This window comes from Podarcis filfolensis, assembly GCF_964270895.1.
Source record: "Podarcis filfolensis genome assembly, chromosome: 2".
Taxonomy (NCBI): Eukaryota; Metazoa; Chordata; class Lepidosauria; order Squamata; family Lacertidae; genus Podarcis; species Podarcis filfolensis.
Window position 1 is genome coordinate 84,501,784 of NC_139605.1, and position 17,572 is coordinate 84,519,355.

Sequence of the window (17,572 nt, forward strand, 5' to 3'; positions counted from 1 at the left end):
ACCTTCCAAACAGGGTGGAAGGAGCAGCATATTAAATTCCCCGCAATATCAGACTGTCTCTACCCCACTTCATGTTTAAGTGGGCCTTAAAGACAATTTTTTTCTCTCTGCAGCCTTCACTAGTTGAAATAAATTAGACTGCTAATACTATACAATATTCTAAATTGTTAATATGTTGAGTTTATGCTGGGATAGCTAATAGTTTGGGGTAACTTTTTAGTTATTAGTGTGGTTTTTATTTAGTGTTTTAAAATGTTACTTGTATTCGTTGGTGTTTTTTGTATATTTATTAAGTTTATTTATTAAACTTCGAAGTATCTAGGACAATATTGTTCCTCTAACACTGAAAGCCTAAGATATACCTTAGAGTGACAGGTCTGAGAGTATGCTTAGCATCTCCTTCACAAGAAGAAGTTGAGCAGATCCATTTTGTCCCTGATGCTAGTGTGGTTTTGGCATTGATTCATCTTTGACACCTGCTTTGTGTGGTTCACAAATTATACAAGGGGGAAGACAAGGGGATAACTAATCCCATAGCTGTAAATCTAACTGGGTGAGACCAGCTGAAACTGAAATGTTGTTTAAATTGTTTAAATTAAATTATTATTTTGTGGTTGGTTTTACTGTTGTTGTTTTAATTTGAACATTGTAAGCCACCCAAAGATCCTGAGAGTTTACAGACTTTGTGTTAATATTGCAGATAAATTAATAAACAAAATAAATAAATTTGTCCTTAGTCCTGCTTTGGGGGTGGGGCCAAGGGAAAATATAATGAATAAATGTAATTTTCTGTGGAAATTGCAGTCGAGTTGGTGCTGGTCTTTCTGTCCTTTAGACTTCTTTTTACCGTTTATTAGCAGTTTTAGCAACAGCTAACCATCTCATATGTTTGCAAAGATAGTTTAAACCACCATCTAGTTTTTCCTGACTCTGGCCACTGAGTTACTATCAGTATTTAGTTCTTCTTATTGACATAAAATACCATATTTGGTATGGAGGTTCCTAGCAGAGACACAAACCTACAAACTGTTCACATTTAACAGCTTTTGCCATGCTGAAATGATCTGCCTTTTGGCCTGTTCCTTTGCAGATTTACTCTGAAATTACAGTGCTATCCTAGTCATTTCTACTACGTACCCTCATGTTCAATGTGACCGATTCGCAGATTGCAACCTAAAGCTGTGTGCACATTACTGCTTGCCTCCAGCACCTTCCCACCACTGGTGTTTGAAGCTGAGTAGACATGACAATAGCCATAATCCATAGGTATCCTGTGACTTCTTGAGAAATACTTCTGTTTGATGTGTTTTCCCTCAATCCAGCTGAATAAAGAGCATGAAATCACTTTGCGACTCTGAGTATATTTCAAATCTGATTAGAAAACAGAAGCCACAGTTAAGGTGAGGTGTGTACATTTCGGGTAGCATTGTGCACTCACGGGTGACAGCACTTGCACAGAGGGCAGCTTCAGTGAACTGGATTAGGCAATGAACATCATATGAAGACCTCCCTGCCCCCTCTCTGGTGGGAACAGCAACTTGAAATATGGTGGTAGGAGGGAGACTACCTCGCCACATTTGAAACCAGAGCCCAGGGGTGCTTACTGCCTGTAAAGCAGGCATGTCCAAACCTGGCCCTCCAGATGTTTTAGAACTACAATTCCCTGACCACTGGTCCTGTTAGCTAGGGATAATGGGAGTTGTAGTCCCAAAACATCTGGAGGGCCAAGTTTGGCCAAACCTGCAAAGAATTTGCATCACATTGCACGAGTTTCTTGTTGGGCCCAGCAGCATTTTAACCATGCTGCTCTTGCACATATGCAGTTGATTTTGGCTATACTCCTCCTCATAGCTTCGATGAGAACAGCCTCAAATAGCTGCATTGAATAGTTAAAAGAGTCTGAATAGTTAAAGCCTTCTGGAAATGATGAAACCACCTGCAGAAGAAGCATGACAAACTGAATGATACGGAAACAGAAACGAACAGGGAAGGACAGGGGAGATCTCCACTGAGGCCAGGGCCAGATTTAGATTTGATGAGGCCCTAAGCTACTGAAGGTAATGGGGCCCTTTATATGTCCACCTGTCCTTTGTCAACAACAAATTGTCGCTGGTTTTTGTGTTGAATATATGCTATTTGGTAATTTATGGACCTAATAGTTATCTAAAGCCATTTGCCACTGTTGTTGTATGTAGGTTTTATTTTACTTGGTTTTTTATCTTATATTTTGGAAATGTACACCCAGGTGCTTTTTTCCCCCTTTAATTTTTTTTTTTGGGGGGGGGAACTAAGCTATAGCTTGCTTAGCTTATATGTACATCTGGCACTGACGGAGGCAGAACTGACTGCAGCCTGTAGAAATCAACTGAGAAATTCAAGATTTTAATGTTGCTCACAGTGAATGAACAGGCAGGTAGCAATAAAGTACAAGCTTGTCAACATTTGAAGCCATGCAAGTCCTGGAAGGGAAGGCTTCTGCATGCAACTGACACCTGGATTTGGATGGGTCCTGAGGGGGCAATATAGGATGATTGGTCTCTCCTTGTATATATGAACAGTATCTTAGGAGGAGTGGCGTGGTGGTGGATGGAAAATATTGTGAGCCATTCTCTCAGCATCATTGCTTCCCTTTGCAATAAGCGGCTATATATATTTGGCATACAGATTCACATGCAACGGCATTAAAACACACGAAATAAGCCGTGAGCCGGGAAAAGCACAGTCTCCCGTCCTTCCTGCCGCTTCCTTTCGTTTTTGGGTGGACATCCTGCTGCAGCAGCTCAGTCCCCAATACGCCGGCGAAGACACCTGATATTCTCCGCGCCGCCCTAGGACACATTTAAAACAGCTGCCGATGAAAATGCGGAATACTGGTACACGGAACCTGAGATGTGTCTCTCTTTTCTTTTATCTGTCGGCCAAAATGGATGCTCTTCGTTGCTGTTTTTTACTCCCGGAAGTTCAAGAAGCGGGTCGCTCTTGTATTTTTTCTAGTTCTAACTAATCGCGCGCGTCGGTCGCAGAGCGACGGCGTGTCGGGTTTCGCCCGCTGGGCGGCATTGTGACGTGGCAGAAGGCGGAAGCGATGTTGCGGCAGGTGGGGATGTGGGGGCCAGCGGGTGGGTTTCCTTGCGAGCGGGGCGGGTCAGAGGGAGCCCTTGAGGGGGCGCGAGTTGGGGGAGGGCCCGGGGGAGGGGCTAGATGGCTGGGGGCCCGCGGGGGAAAGTGGGTCGCAGGTGGGGTCGTTGTCTGGGGCTGCACGACTTGGGGGGCTGCTTTGCTTACAGAGGAGGAAGGGGCGGGCGGCGGGATGAGCCTCACCACCGACCTCCTTTCCTCTATGCAGAAAGCTAAGGGCTTGTTTGTTTGGGGAAAAAATGTTGCTTTCTTCGCACTTGGTTTTCTTTTATCCCTCTTCGTTTCTTTTGCATTTGCTTTATATGCATCGCATTTCTTTAGGATTTCCCAAACCCTAGAAGTTAGGCATCATTAGAAGGAAACATTCTGTGTCAAAATGAAGAGTAGCGGTGGCTGTGAAGTTTTTTCGGCCGTAGTAAACTAACATGATTCCAAGTTATGGAGGGGGGAGTATTGGATTGTTGCTTTTATTTTGGTTATGTATTTTGTGGTTGTATATTCTAATTCTGTTCTGTGAACCACCCAGAGACCTTCGAGTTTAGGGCTGTATATCAATTCAATCAACAAACAAACAAACAAACAAACAAACAAACAAATAAGTTGCCACCACAACACACTTTGACTGCTGTATTCCTTGTGCACACATAGGAGTCAGTTTCATTTACCTTTGTGCTACTTATTTCTGAGTAAGCATATTTTTATTTGTATATTTTTATTATTTATTTATTCATACCCCACCTTTTTCCCTGACAGGGACTCGAAGGCAGCAAACATATTAAGTGGCAAATTTTCTTTCCAATTAATTGTCTTGGCGTTCTCCCAAATGATTGGGTTCTTGCTGTGCAAAGTGCCTTTTCATAATAATTAATACCCCTGAAAATGAAACTATATGAAACACCACTTTGAATGGTCCTTTAAGATGAGAAAATATTAAAATATCATTTGACTTTTTCAGGCATTTGCAGAAATTTACAAAATGCTGAAGGTTTTAAAAATGCATTTTAAAAAACCACATACAGTATTTTGGATCTGGAACAAGTGGCCAGAAAAAAATAGATAACTGACAACTACATTATCTAAGGAAAAGGATGTTTATGCAGTTGAAGTCATTACTGTTCTCTGAAATAATTTGTTATGCTCTATAATGTCTCAAGAAAACAGAGATCAGATAAAGTGTTCAGAATGTATTGTCTGACTGTATAAGCTGCCCTCCTGTGGTCAGTGCGTCTGACTGTTAGCCAGAAGGTTGGGGGTTCAAGCCTACCAAGGGATGGCTGTGGCAGGATTCCTGCATTGCAGGGGGTTAAACTAGATGACCTTTCCAACTCTACAATTCTATGATTTTATGTAATCTCACCACTGATGCTGTCTTTTCTAACCCTTGCCCATGTGCTTGTCCAGGACAGTAGTGATGACACAGAAGATGTGTCACTCTTTGATGCTGATGATGAAACCTCCAGGAGGCCGAAGAAATCAAAGATAAAGTAAGTAATTGACAGAATTGTCTTGGGCTGCCGTCTCTTTGGTACAAGACCTGCCATTTCTTGTGTCTGTCTGTTGGAGTGAGCTTGGGGGAAATAAAAGCTCTGGCACTGGCTTTCGTATATGCTTTATTGAAGAGCTTTCTTGTAGGATTTCTGTCTTGAATATCATATAATACATATATTTAAATTTTACCTGCTTTATATTCTAGTTCTGTATGGGTCAAAATAAGTCACCTCAGATATATATATAGAGAGAGTCTGTATCTAGTAAGAAGTATTTTTGATATATTTTGGTAAGAAATCAACCATACTGTATCTAGTAAGAAGTATTTTTTATATATTTTGGTAAGGAATCAGCCATAGAGAAATCCAATCAAGCTGGGCAAGGGCTTCCATTCTAATGGCTCTGGAAAACCTTCCCATATACCTTGAGAAAATGGCACTGTGGTGCTATTCTGGAAATAGACCAGGATTATATGAAATGGAGGAGATCTTGTGACGCAGCCCTATGCCCTTTGTGCTGGGGACCATGTAAATTGGATCACAGCGGGAGTTTGATTGCCTTAGCTGCCATGTAGGTACTAAGGCCTGTGGATGCTTATGGAATCACAGTTGGGGGTCTCTTGCCACCCGTAGGGAATTGTAGCTGCAGCACTGGATAGGAAGCTCTCTTGTAGTAAGTCAGACCAGTGGTCCATTCAGCTCACTATTGTCTACACTGGCTCTGTGGGATTTCAGACAGGGGTCTTTTTCAGCTCTACCTGGAGATGCTGATGATGAAACCTCGGACCTTCTGCTCTTCTACTGAGATATGGCCCTTCCCGTCATGGAACAGCCCACCAATGTTGCATGCCATCCACTTTGTTTTAGGTTTTATCGCAGATATTGTTCTGCATCACCTTGATAATTTATATCCATTGGTGGTATATAAGATTATTTGCAAATAAATAAAACCTTATCGACCAAAGACTTTTGGAGGCCAAAAATAAAATTCAAAATGCTACGGTGGATAGCTTTCCAGACAACTCAGCATTTGCTTGCCAATGCATTGTTGCTGCTATGGTTTATTTATACTGTCTGACACAAAGGGTGTGTTTATGTTCTTATCCAGGTGCAAGAAACCTGGTTTGGAGCATTTACAGATGCTGGCATGCTAAGGTGGCTTTGAAATTCCCTAGTTCAGAGTGAGCAAAGAAAAATTGATCCAAACAGAGTTAATGGATTTGACATATGCATAGCATTGAATGCACAATGTATCATTAAGCACAGAACTGCTCCAGGCCAGTCTTCTGGTGTCTGAAAGTGTTTGACAAAGCTCTGGATAGGTTCCATCTGAATGATTTACCTGTGCATGCAGATTATTATTTTAGAAGGAAATAGATGTATTCTTCTGAACTGCAATACTTACTTGCCGCTGTATTCTTAGCAAACTTTGCAAGGAAGTGCTGTTAGAGAGGTCTATCTCACCAACTAAAGATTGACACTTTCTGTCGGCCCACACTGATTATGCTATGGTAATTAATTAGTTGGTTTTTATAATTACTTCTGTCTTTATGAAGTGCCATAACATGGAATTACGATTGAAACTATAACCCTTGTTAGGCCTTTTGATTTGGACAGAGTGAACAGATCTATGCATTACTAAATTATTGTCTACATGTGCCTTTTACAGACATCCGATAGCCTCCTTCTTTCACTTGTTTTTCCGAGTCAGTGCAATAATCGTCTACTTACTCTGTGAATTGTTAAGCAGCAGCTATATTGCCTGTATGGTGACGATCATCCTACTTCTGTCATGTGACTTTTGGGCAGTGAAGGTAAATACTGTTGGGAGTTTGTTGGTGCTATAACATGGCTGTTCTCAAAGGAGAGTGGGCAGATTGGCCAAGTTCTTAGATTTTGAATTAGAATTCTCCCTTCTAAATCCCTTAACTTCAGTAGGAAAAGTAAGCAAGTGTTTTTGCATGTACTCTCATACCTCTAGGTATGTGCAGAGTACATTTAACCTCTGAAGGAACAAGCTTCCTTTTGAAAGCGTGTGTGTGTGTGTGGGATAGGGTATTGATTAAACCCAGGGTATCCCTAGTCCTGGTGTGATACACTAACCACTACACCACAATGGCTGCCAACATGAATTGAGATCCAACCATTTCTAGGGATGATTGTAACTGGCTGGTTTCATGCAGAGAGGCATCTAGACCCCTCTTGAGTAGAACTCAGCATCTGTGATGGAGTTGCACCCTACATACCACCCATGTAAAGCCATTTGGTGGGGAGGAATTCCAAAAAATAAATAACCCCCCCCCCTTTTCAGACTGCAGTCCCCTCTAGGGCATGAGATCTCTGTGGTTTCCCAAGGTGCTGCAAATCCCAGGCACATTCAGAAGCATCCAAGGCCACCAGGCAGGCTGCTATGTAATGGGAGGAATCAATTCATTCCTGCCTTCACTTATGCCATGGAGTAATCTCGTATTTCCCTCTCTAGAATGTCACAGGGAGGTTGATGGTCGGCCTCCGCTGGTGGAACCAAGTTGATGATGACGGCAAAAGCCACTGGGTGTTTGAAGCCAGGAAGGTAAAGTTCTCCCAGTCCTTGAGGGAAGTCTGCAGTTGGTGGTATATGGTGTTGTTTTCCAGGGCTGTAGACATCTTTCATTCAATATGCCATTTGGGGGACATAAGACAGATTGAACTGGAGCAACAGTTAGTGTGGGTGTGAAATCTGGCTTTCCCTATCCTCTGCTTTAGAGACAATGCTACAAAGACATGTCATTAATTTCACAGCGAAAGAACACAGATTATATTACTGAACTTGGAATAGAGTATTTACAGTTAGGCATATAAAGACCAAACTATATTTATACAAGCTATATGAACAGTGATGTTAACTGTTTTGTACTAACCAGATTTCATTAAGTGGTTTCAGAGCCTGGATAGCAGAATACCCTGGTTACTATTTTTATTTATTTATTTATTTATTTACGGCTATTAGCCCATAAAATATGTACAAACATAAAAACACAGGGACATAAAAACAGATATATCCGACAACAGAAGGTGAACACCACGATGCAAGGGTGGGTCATTGAGCAGAGCCAAGTGGCGGCTTGGGGCCAGGAGAGCTCCAAGGGATGGATCACAGAAAAGGAAAACTAAAGACGAACTCCGACATGCACTCTCAACATAACAGTCCAATTAGTTTTGATGTTGTTGTTGTTTTTTGGTGGTTTTTGAGTGTGAGATAACCGCATTCAGAAATCTCGCCACCTGCAGAGTTACAGAAGGATCTGTATCCTGCAAAAGCAGTGCGGTGTGTGACTCAACAGGCCTGCCAACCAAGCGCAGTAAAGCAGGACCCAGAAATTTAGCCCTGGCTATGCTATGTAGGGGTTAGGGTTACTATTAAAACGTTGACATGTAACTTTTAATTATTGAAATGTAACTTTTAATTATTGTGAAGTCTTACAATGGAAATCCATATGGAAAAGGAGAAGCCTTGTGGCAGGAAGCAAACATCCTAGAGCTTGGTCTTGATTCAGTAATCATATGTGGGATTCAAGCCCTGTTACATCTGTACAGGCCTTTAAAATGATAGGAATAATGAGCATTCCGAAGATAAAATAACCTTCACCTCCACTATGGCTACTCTGAGATACTATTTCCAGTTGTGGCATGCTTTCCTTCCCCATTATTTATAGAAGAATTCATTGATTTTAGTTGGCTAGTAGTGGAACACCTCTCATCATTATTCGACTAACACTCATTTTCAGTATATGCAGCACTGCTCAAAAACTACTTTGGTTTGATCCTTTATTTTGCTGTATGCAATTAAAATATCACATTCTGTTACTTAAAAAATACCTCAGCTGCTTTTCATTGGGATGTTTTAGTTCAGTTTGCTGAATTATCTTTTTTTCAGGCTATTGTATGTCCAAGGTCAGTGCTCCCAATTTTTAGAAGCTTTATAAAGAGGCTATTGTGTCATGGCATTGTGCCATGCCTGGAAATGTTGGGGTGATGGTTTGTGGCTTAAGGTGGTGGAAATCCTTGGTATTCTGATTAGGTGGCTCTTTTTTTCCCCTTCTAAAATAACAGGCTGAAATATATTTTTCTCAGTAGGAAACATGGTTGTAAAAATGCAGTTAAGTGTTCTTACTGTATGACTTGCCAGTGCAATTTTTAGGTCCTGCTGGTTCAGAGCATTACATTTGGTAAGCCACGTTAAAAAAGAAAACTTCTGTATTTCTCTCCAAATTATTAGGCATCTGCTCAGACGAAGAAAACAACATCAGAAGCAGAGTCCAGAATCTTCTGGCTAGGGCTTATCAGCTGCCCTTTGCTCTGGGTGATTTTTGCCTTCAGCGCCCTGTTTTCTTTCAAAGTTAAGTGGCTGGTGAGTGGCTTGCTTGGCAAATATCTGACTGAACTTGTTCCTTTGAGTGTAATGAGACCTGAATTCTGTTACATGTCTTTGTCATCTCTCTCCACAGGCGATAGTGATAATGGGTGTGACATTGCAAGGGGCCAATTTGTATGGCTATATCCGGTGCAAAGTAGGCAGCAGGAAGAACCTGACCAGTGTGGCGACCTCTTACCTAGGCAGGCAGCTCCTGCGTCAGGTACTTGAGATTTTGTTTGCATGGCCATTTCTCCTGCTTCCCAGAGTGTATTTTGGTGCTTATCAATTGACTTTGCATTCCTTGAATTCATTGTGGCCCAGATATTGGCAGGCTTTTTGAATTCAGTCTAAATCACAGTATGATCTGGCTCTTCCATAACTGGAAAGAGAGTTTGTTCTGAGCTTCAAAGGTACATTACTTCACAATTTTTTCTCTGCCTTATCCTTCTGAGAAAGTAAAGTACAGGATCTTTAATGTGCCCTGTTCTGTAGTTTGCCGGGCACCTGGAACCATGTGGAGAAAGGAGAATTGTTTCCTCAAGGCCTGTGGCTTAATGACCACCTTGAGAAAGACAACAAGCCTTTCTGTACATCTCCCAGTGCTCCTCTTTCACTTTTCCCATACCTCCTTTCCTGTTCCGTGAGGCAGGAGGGTGCATCCTTTTGTGGCCCTAGGACCTTGTGAGTTTGGGGCCACACTGCCTTCTCCACACTCATTCACCCTCTCTTCTCATAGCATGTAGGGATGAGTAGTTTTAACCGCCCCCCCCCCCCCCGCCAGCATGTCAACATCCCATTGAGCCACCCAGCTGATTGGCTCTGGGAAGAGAAGAGTATGCTCATCAGATCGATTCAAGGTGCAGAGCACAGTAATCTTTCTCATATTAGAATATCCTCCCTGCTTCTTAACCTTAGATTTTCAGATAATGTATATAAAAGAAAGTATGGCATAGTTCATAGAGTGCTCAGCTACGAAGTTCCCTGAGTAAACTTGGGGCCACTTCTCCACTTTCGGCCTAACTTACTGTCACATGGTTGTTGTGAAGATAAAGTGGGATAAGCCCCATGTAGTTCCTTGGAACCCTTGAATTCCTTAGAGGAAAAGTCCAAATATTAACAAAAGCAATCCAGCCATCTGTAATTTGGGTCATTCCCTTCTGTTTCTTCCTCCTCATTCCTCTCATTCCTGATGTTGCCTTGCCTATTGATAAATGCTAATACAGCATTGTTTTCTCTGAAAAGATGTGTGGCTTCCATCTTTTGGGATCTTTCTGTAGGGCATTATTTCTCAAAGGCTTGACCATGCAAAGTCGGTAACAGTTTTTAATTGGTCCAGAAAATAATAGGAGGCTGCTTCAGGGTTTTCAACATAAGACCCGTACATTACTGTCCACACTTATATCATTTTAAAAATAGGTTTCCAGGTCTCGTGGAGTGAAAATGATGCCCAGCTAATTATCCATAAGCGAGGTTCAGAATCCTGAGATCCAGGGTTTCTCAATGAGAAGTTACAAATTAAGCAATACTAGATGATTAACAATTAGTTCAGTATGTCAGCTGATAACAGAGGGTCTGAGCAGGATACCTTCCTCCCCTATTCGCACTTAATCATTTAATTCTTGTTTTGGCCCTCTGCTGCTCTTTAGCCTTCTACCCTGCTGCTATTTAAAAAGATATTAAAGGGAATACTTTTCCAAAGTTGGGAACAGTTCAGCTTTTTGGTGATCTTTCTCCCCCAGGCAATTCCCTGTCTTTTAAAGTCCTGATCTAATGCTGCTTTCTTTTCTTTTATAGACTGTGCCCAAAGAGGAGCAAGCAGTATCTTGAAGATCAGGAAGAGTCCCGTTTTGTTTTCAATTCCTTCTGGAGAATGAGAAATATTCCCTTGACCCCCTGTACAGAAGATTTATAATCTGTGTGTGGATTTTTCGTAATTAAATGCATCTTCTAGAAATGCAGGTTACCTCTCATATTCCTTACAGCTTATATTTTGCAGAGTCCTTCTTGACACTTGATTCTGGGCTCTCTAGGTGCAATAGCTCCACTTATACATAAGTAAAATATATTGATGGCAGAGAGTTCATGATAAGTACCACGGTTTATTGCCATCAGCATTTTTTGTGAAATTTGGGGCAGTCCCAAAAGCTGAGAAGCCCTTTGAGCAGGGACTTGAGTAATCTCTCATCCCCCAGAAACTACAAAATCTGACCTCTAATATGAAATCTGAGATATTATCTACATAATTACAATAATACAGGTTTCTTGTTTTCTTTTAAAACGAGGAAGTATTTTAGCCCATAAATGTAGAGGGGGCAACTTGAAAAACAGGTTGATAAGTTCTGCTACCAGGAATTGGGAGAATTGCGGTAGAGTACCAATTTTGAAAGTTGAAGAAAAGCACTTTGATGTCTCAACTTTCAAAACTGATTTCAGCTCAAAAGTTTTCCTTTGTGTGGGACCTGAGACTTTTTAGTGTGGATTTCAGAGCACCTGGCTAGTACGGATTGGTCTCTTTCCCCTCCCTCGTCTTTATAAAACGTTTTATTTACATTCTTGGGAGGACCAAATTCTTATGGTGCAACTATAAAGTAGGCTGCTAGGATTGCATCTGCACAACCCTTTTTGGTTTTCGGCTTTTTTCCTAAATAGCCAGCAGAGGTAAAAAGAAAGAGGAATGTATTTGCATCCTAATAAAGTTATGTAGAGTATTTAATGCATCTGGCCATCCTTTCCTTGGTAATAAGTTAATATAGGTAAAACATGCATCAGTAGAAAGTAGAGAAGATTCATGCTGATGTGATTATGACAGACCTTTGGTATAGAATTTTATCTCTGTTCTTGCCACAGGAGATAAATAACTAATGTGGTAGTCCATATTTTCGTATAGAATATCTGCAAACCTGACTTCAGAACCCTTCCTCCTTTTACAGAAACGTAATAGCTGTGTTCCAGTGTGGTGTCTCAAGCTTGCATGCTTCTCTCCCATCTGTTCCTCTAGCGCACCCATAGGGCGATCAGAAGCTTTTGCTTCTGTTTTCACCAACCCCAGTTCAGTGTTATGCCTGAACCTTGACAAGAGTGTGGTTTGTATTAACTATGGTTTACAGAAGCGTGTCAATTTCAAACTGTGTGTTAAGAAATTGGCTTGTTTCAATAAACAAACCATGGTATGAGCAACCACACTTTGGATGAGTATACTCTGATTAATTGGAAAGAGAAGCCAAGGCTTCCCATCTCTTCTTCATGGCTGAGGGATGGGTGAGGGCATGAGTCTGAGGCTCATTTACCTAATGCTTATACCATAGTTTAGCGCTCTGTTCAAACACAGCCAATGCCAGTTAAAGGTCCAGTGCACATATTGCCCCAATGTGTCCATGCTACAGACATTGTGGGACAGGAAAGAATCTGTGGCTTGCATGCATGTGTTCACATGCACACTCCCGTGCACATAAAATGTATTATATGAACTGGAGCTTGTTTTCATGCAGTCATATGTATTCTGCTTCCATGTAATCTTCCCATCTACGTATGGGGTGTTATTGTGTGCATGCACAACATTCTACAGGTATAGAATGCAAGCCTGAGATGACTTCTACTGCATCACTTGTAGAGCATCTCAATGCAGTATGAGAATGAACCCTAAGATACTGGAACACCAAACAGTTACATTTTAAAAAGGGTAATTTAACTGGTTCAATTTGAGAAGGGTGTGTGTGTTAAACTTGGGGGCTCGTTCATGCACACAACCTGTGATGGCCAGAGGAATTAGAAAAACTACCTTGAGCCAGTCATCTGCTTGTTAAAGTCACAGTCACATTTCATCCAGGATTGTGGTCCTTTACATCAAACGACCCTCTTTAAAAACTGCATTTCCTCACACTCCCTTTGGAGTCATGTGAACAGGCTCCTGGATTGACCATATTATGTAGCTGGCTGGCTGGCTGGGCTACTTTCAGACTCAGTGCTAAATCATACGAGCATTACTAACGCTGGCTGGATGCAGTTTTCTAATCAAATACAACACTTTTAATATGACAGATTTGCATAAATCTCAAGGTGTTTAAATGGAAGTTGCAGCTGTATTATTCAATTACTGCTAAGAAAATGTAGTGAGATGACTGGCAAAGAAGCTCTGTTACAAAGAGGAGAATACAATGTTGTCTGATATTGGTTAAAAAGAATCCATTTATCGGGCAACATTATATTCAATGGAGTGCTGAATACTGATAGTTAAATGTTTGTGTTTGGATATCTGGGTAATGTAAAGCTGTGGGTTATTGTTTCTTTGAGGGATACTAAAGCAATGTATTTAAAAATTCTTGTGCACGCTTGTAAAGCCTTTTGAATTAACATGTTTTTCAAAAGAAATATATTTTTTTAAAAGTTCTGTACCTTTCAACTGGTTTGATTAGTGTCCTGGATTTCTTCGCCTACAGTGATGTATTAGTCTGTCTGGTCGATTAACAAGTTTACATTTTTAACTTGGCCTCCTAAAGCCCTCTTTTCTTTGTATGTTGTGCTTGCCATTTTTCCCAGACCTGCATTTGATGTCTTATGCAGAGAACGATCACCTTGCTCTGTGGGCCAGTGATGGACATGGCCCTGAGGCAAAAGTGGCCAGAGTAACCAATGAGACTCTTATCTTTGTACGTGCAAAGTGTGAGTGTGCACATACATATATACACATGTATATATATATAAACACATATATACATACACATATACACGTGCATGCAAGAGATATTGGTACAGTTATTGACAATCTCCTTGTTCCAAAGGATCACGTAGTCCTTTTTGTTCATATGAATGCCATTGCTAATTGTTAATCTTGATGACCAATCAGAAAGGGTTCTGTCCTTGTTGGCTGGCCAGTGGAACTCTAGGAGGAGGAACCTGCTAATTGGTTGCTGGAATCCCCAAAGGAAGGTATAAGTGACCTCAGAGGAGTTAAGCTTGGGACGCTACAGCACTGGTGTGATTTAGTGCTCTGAGCTTGCTATTAATGAGGCCATGGCTGGCTATGGCTAGGTCTGGCTCATTTTATTTATTTGTCAAGCTTCTAGACCACTTTTCATACCACAGAGCTGTTTCCAACACCATTTGAAACAAAGCATTGTGCCATTTAAAACAAATAAAATACTGTTTAAAATTCCAGCAGATTAAAATGATGAAACAGCAGGACAACGCAAAACAATCCTAAGACCCAGAGTTGCTGGCAAAATGGTTGCCACATCAGGTAGTGACTGACAGATACAGGAATAGCCATTGCAGAGTGCATGCAGCCAATAGATCTTTTATATGATTTCAAATGCAATTCATATGATCACATACCCTCTAACATTCAGGGGCAAAACTAGGCTTTATTTCATCCGGGTCAAAGACCCAGTTTCGCACACGCACACACGTGCATTTGCAGGAACACACAGGCTGGAAGCCTCAATGGCACCCCTCTGGAGGCTTCACCCGGGGCAAAAAAACCTGGCTAGCGCCCCCGTAGCTATAACTCTGCAACCTTCCACATGAAAATAGGGACATTCTATTCACTACATAATGGAGCGAGGGAATTCAACTAAGATCCCTTTGCTGATCTTAAAACTTAGAGGGTCAATAGGAAAGGAGGTGGTCTTTCAGTTGTTTGGGCCCCCAAGTTATTTAGGGCTTTGAACAGTAATGTGAGCACCTTGAATTAGACCTAGAAACATATTGGCAACCAGTGAAGCTGTTTTAAGGGGGCCATTTTGTAGAGTTCCACAAGCTGTGGAAGAGCAACAAATAGCCATGACTGGGGGCGAGGTGGGTTGGGGCCAGAACGTGTGGTTGTGACTGTGTCAGTTGCACACACAGGAAAGTTGGACTGGAGCAACCCAATTGCGATATGAAGCCCTAATCTTGAAGCACACTTTGCAATATCTTCATGTTATTGTGGAACCTAAAACACTGTACTAGGTAGCTGAGTCATAAGCAAATACTCTGTGGAAGAGCAGATTAATATCTTCATTAGAAACTCTTGGTTTGACTTATTTCTGAGCAGACTGTAAGCAAATATCTCTGTGTGTGCATATGCACCTCTTCCCCAAGTACTGTATTGGATTCTTTGGCAAGCAGGAGTGAATTCTAAACAAATGTGTTATGAATACAGTGCTACCTCAGGTTGAGTACTTAATTCGTTCCAGAGGTCCGTTCATAACCTGAAACTGTTCTTAACCTGAAGCACCACTTTAGCTAATGGGGCCTCCTGCTGCTGCCATGCCGCCGGAGCATGATTTCTGTTCTCATCCTGAAGCAAAGTTCTTAACCTGAGGTAATATTTCTGGGTTAGCGGAGTCTGTAACCTGAAGCGTATGTAACCCAAGGTTACATGGGTTATCAGAGTTATCAGAAAACCCACTAGGTGGCAGTGTGTTGTTACAAGTGCACTGAAACGCATTTGACTTTTTAAACACTTTGAAATTTGGTTTTGCTCATCCTGTTCTGAGCTAGGCATCTTTTATTCATTTATTCATATAGAGTTCTGGGGCCCTTTTAGTCAGTGAACGAAATACCAAAATACAATTTAAAAATATATTGGATCACTTCGATAGTGTCTTAAGAGAAATGAGATAGCGCTTCAAAGGATATTTGGTAATCTCAGTGAAAAATGGGGTAGATGAGAAGCCTAGCCTCAGGGTGGGGTACTCTGAGCAAATTGCCCACAGTGTTGTGCCATCCAATACTTACTGGTTGTTGAGGGTGGGCTCCAATGCCAAGTGGGTCCCAAGAATGTTTGGGAGATTTAATCTTGTTAGACTTGGGTAGGGGGGTTGTGAAGTATTGTTGATGCTTTATAGTGTATGTTGTGATGCTTTTAATTTTTAAATTGTAACAAAACCTGAAATCTCAGCTTAGGGTAAACTTTTTTAAAAATAAAACTCTTACAAAGCAGTAGTAATTTTGAAGGCGAGGGGGCAGACAATTAGGTCTGATTTGAGACCAGCCTGGGATCCAGCTCCCCCCACGTCTGTACAGTTGTATTGCAAACAACAACAGTAAACAGCTTTGCTGTTGTGAAGCCTTGTCCTATTGCAGAACAGTGTCTTCTGATGTACGTTTCCACGTAAGTATAGGTGCTTGTGGGTAGGATCGATGAGAAGCCTGATAAAATCTCCCTCAAATTTTAAAAGCCTTTGTTGTTTAGTGGATTTCTTCAATAAACATCCCACTGTGGTGTTTAAGGAAACTTGGTCATAGCAGCAACCACTATGGAACCCACAAAAGTGGAATCCCCAGGCCTATAGTTACACAGGCTTATATAGAGGCATTCCCTCGTCTTAGCTTGACACATGCATAGAAATTACCGTATTTTTCGCACTATAAGACGCACATTTTCCCCTCCAAAAATTATGGGGAAATGTGTGTGCGTCTTATGGAGCAAATGCAGGCTCCTTGGCTTCAGCGATAGCAACGTGAAGCCTCCGAAGCGCAGTGGGCACCCGAAGCCTCCAGCTGCACTCCAGCTGCGCTCTGGAGGCTTCACACGGCTATCTGGAGAGCGAGAGGGGTCGGTGCGCACCAACCCCTCTCGCTCTTCAGATAGCCTCCTGAAGCCTCCGGAGGCTTCGGGTTCCCTTCACTGAAGGGTAGGTGCCCCTTCAGCTAAGGCGCAGCGCCCCTTCAGCTAAGCGGGAGGAGAAATGGAAGGGGCTCCATTTCTCATGCCAGTTTGCTGAAGGGGCGCTGCGCAGAGAGGGGGAGATTTTTTTTCCTCCTTGTTCTCCCCCTCTAAAACAAGGTGCGTCCTATGGTCGGGTGCGTCCTATAGAGCGAAAAATACGGTAAGTCACGTTCTTGCAGGAAAAGCATGCCTGCGTTAACAGAGCTAGATGCCTCATTCAGAGAGAAGGACAGGGTGCCTACTTTCTATCAGGCTAGCTCAAAGCCAAGTTCCTCCTGCACAGACATTATTGACCCATTCTTAATACAGCCTGAGTAAGCAAATTCCCCTAACATCCTTTCACACTCTCTTTTAAAGTTTCTACATCTCTTCAGATGCAGGCTAACTAGCAGAATATGTCCTATAAATTTCCACTGCAGTTGCCTTGGCGTGGTTATAAGGACCTTCTAATGGTGGTGTGATGCGAGTACATGTTGTAACAGAGCACTCCCCGCGTACTGTGGGCTTCCTCGTTTCCTGTCAGGAAGTAGAGGTTGCGTTCCAAGGTTCCTTTCCTTTCGGTTGCAATTGTTGTCTCACTGCACAGCATGTTCTTTGCAGGATGAGCAATTTATTCGCACTCGCTTCCCACCCACCCGCTTGTTTCCTCCCTCCCTGCGGTTTCTCACACCTTTCACTAATTGTGGGTAGCTTTCTCCGCTTTTTTCGTATCACGTGCTCGTGCTGCTTCCAAACTTGCTTCAGAAATGACGGAAGCGTCCCCCTTTTATTCTCTTTCCCTTTTACCTATCTATATACAGTGGCACCTCGGTTTTCGAATGTAATCCATTCCGGAAGACTGTTCAAGTTCCTAAATGTTCGAAAACCCAATTCGGAAGCCTCAATACAGAAAACTCAGTA

General features: G+C 42.0%; 1 protein-coding gene across 5 annotated transcripts; it reads left to right on the forward strand.

Annotated features, from left to right (window-relative positions):
* The first annotated feature begins 3,006 nt into the window (after positions 1-3,006).
* Positions 3,007-13,408, forward strand: LOC310755266 (Golgi apparatus membrane protein TVP23 homolog B). Of its 5 annotated transcripts, none has more exons than XR_014544246.1 (7): positions 3,007-3,097; positions 4,540-4,622; positions 6,295-6,439; positions 7,108-7,197; positions 8,884-9,015; positions 9,113-9,890; positions 10,068-13,408. XR_014544246.1 is itself a non-coding variant. In XM_083597803.1 (7 exons), exons 1-7 carry the CDS (start codon positions 3,086-3,088, stop codon positions 10,846-10,848), a joined length of 624 nt encoding a protein of 207 aa, XP_083453929.1. In that variant the 5' UTR covers positions 3,008-3,085; the 3' UTR covers positions 10,849-13,408. The 5 variants fall into 5 exon arrangements, 4 of the variants coding, with proteins under 4 accessions (XP_083453929.1, XP_083453928.1, XP_083453930.1 ...); XM_083597803.1 differs by having other exon boundaries at positions 3,008-3,097; positions 9,113-9,241; positions 10,816-13,408; XM_083597802.1 differs by lacking the exon at positions 3,007-3,097 and adding an exon at positions 3,123-3,398 and having other exon boundaries at positions 9,113-9,241; positions 10,816-13,408.
* Positions 13,409-17,572: the final 4,164 nt, after the last annotated feature.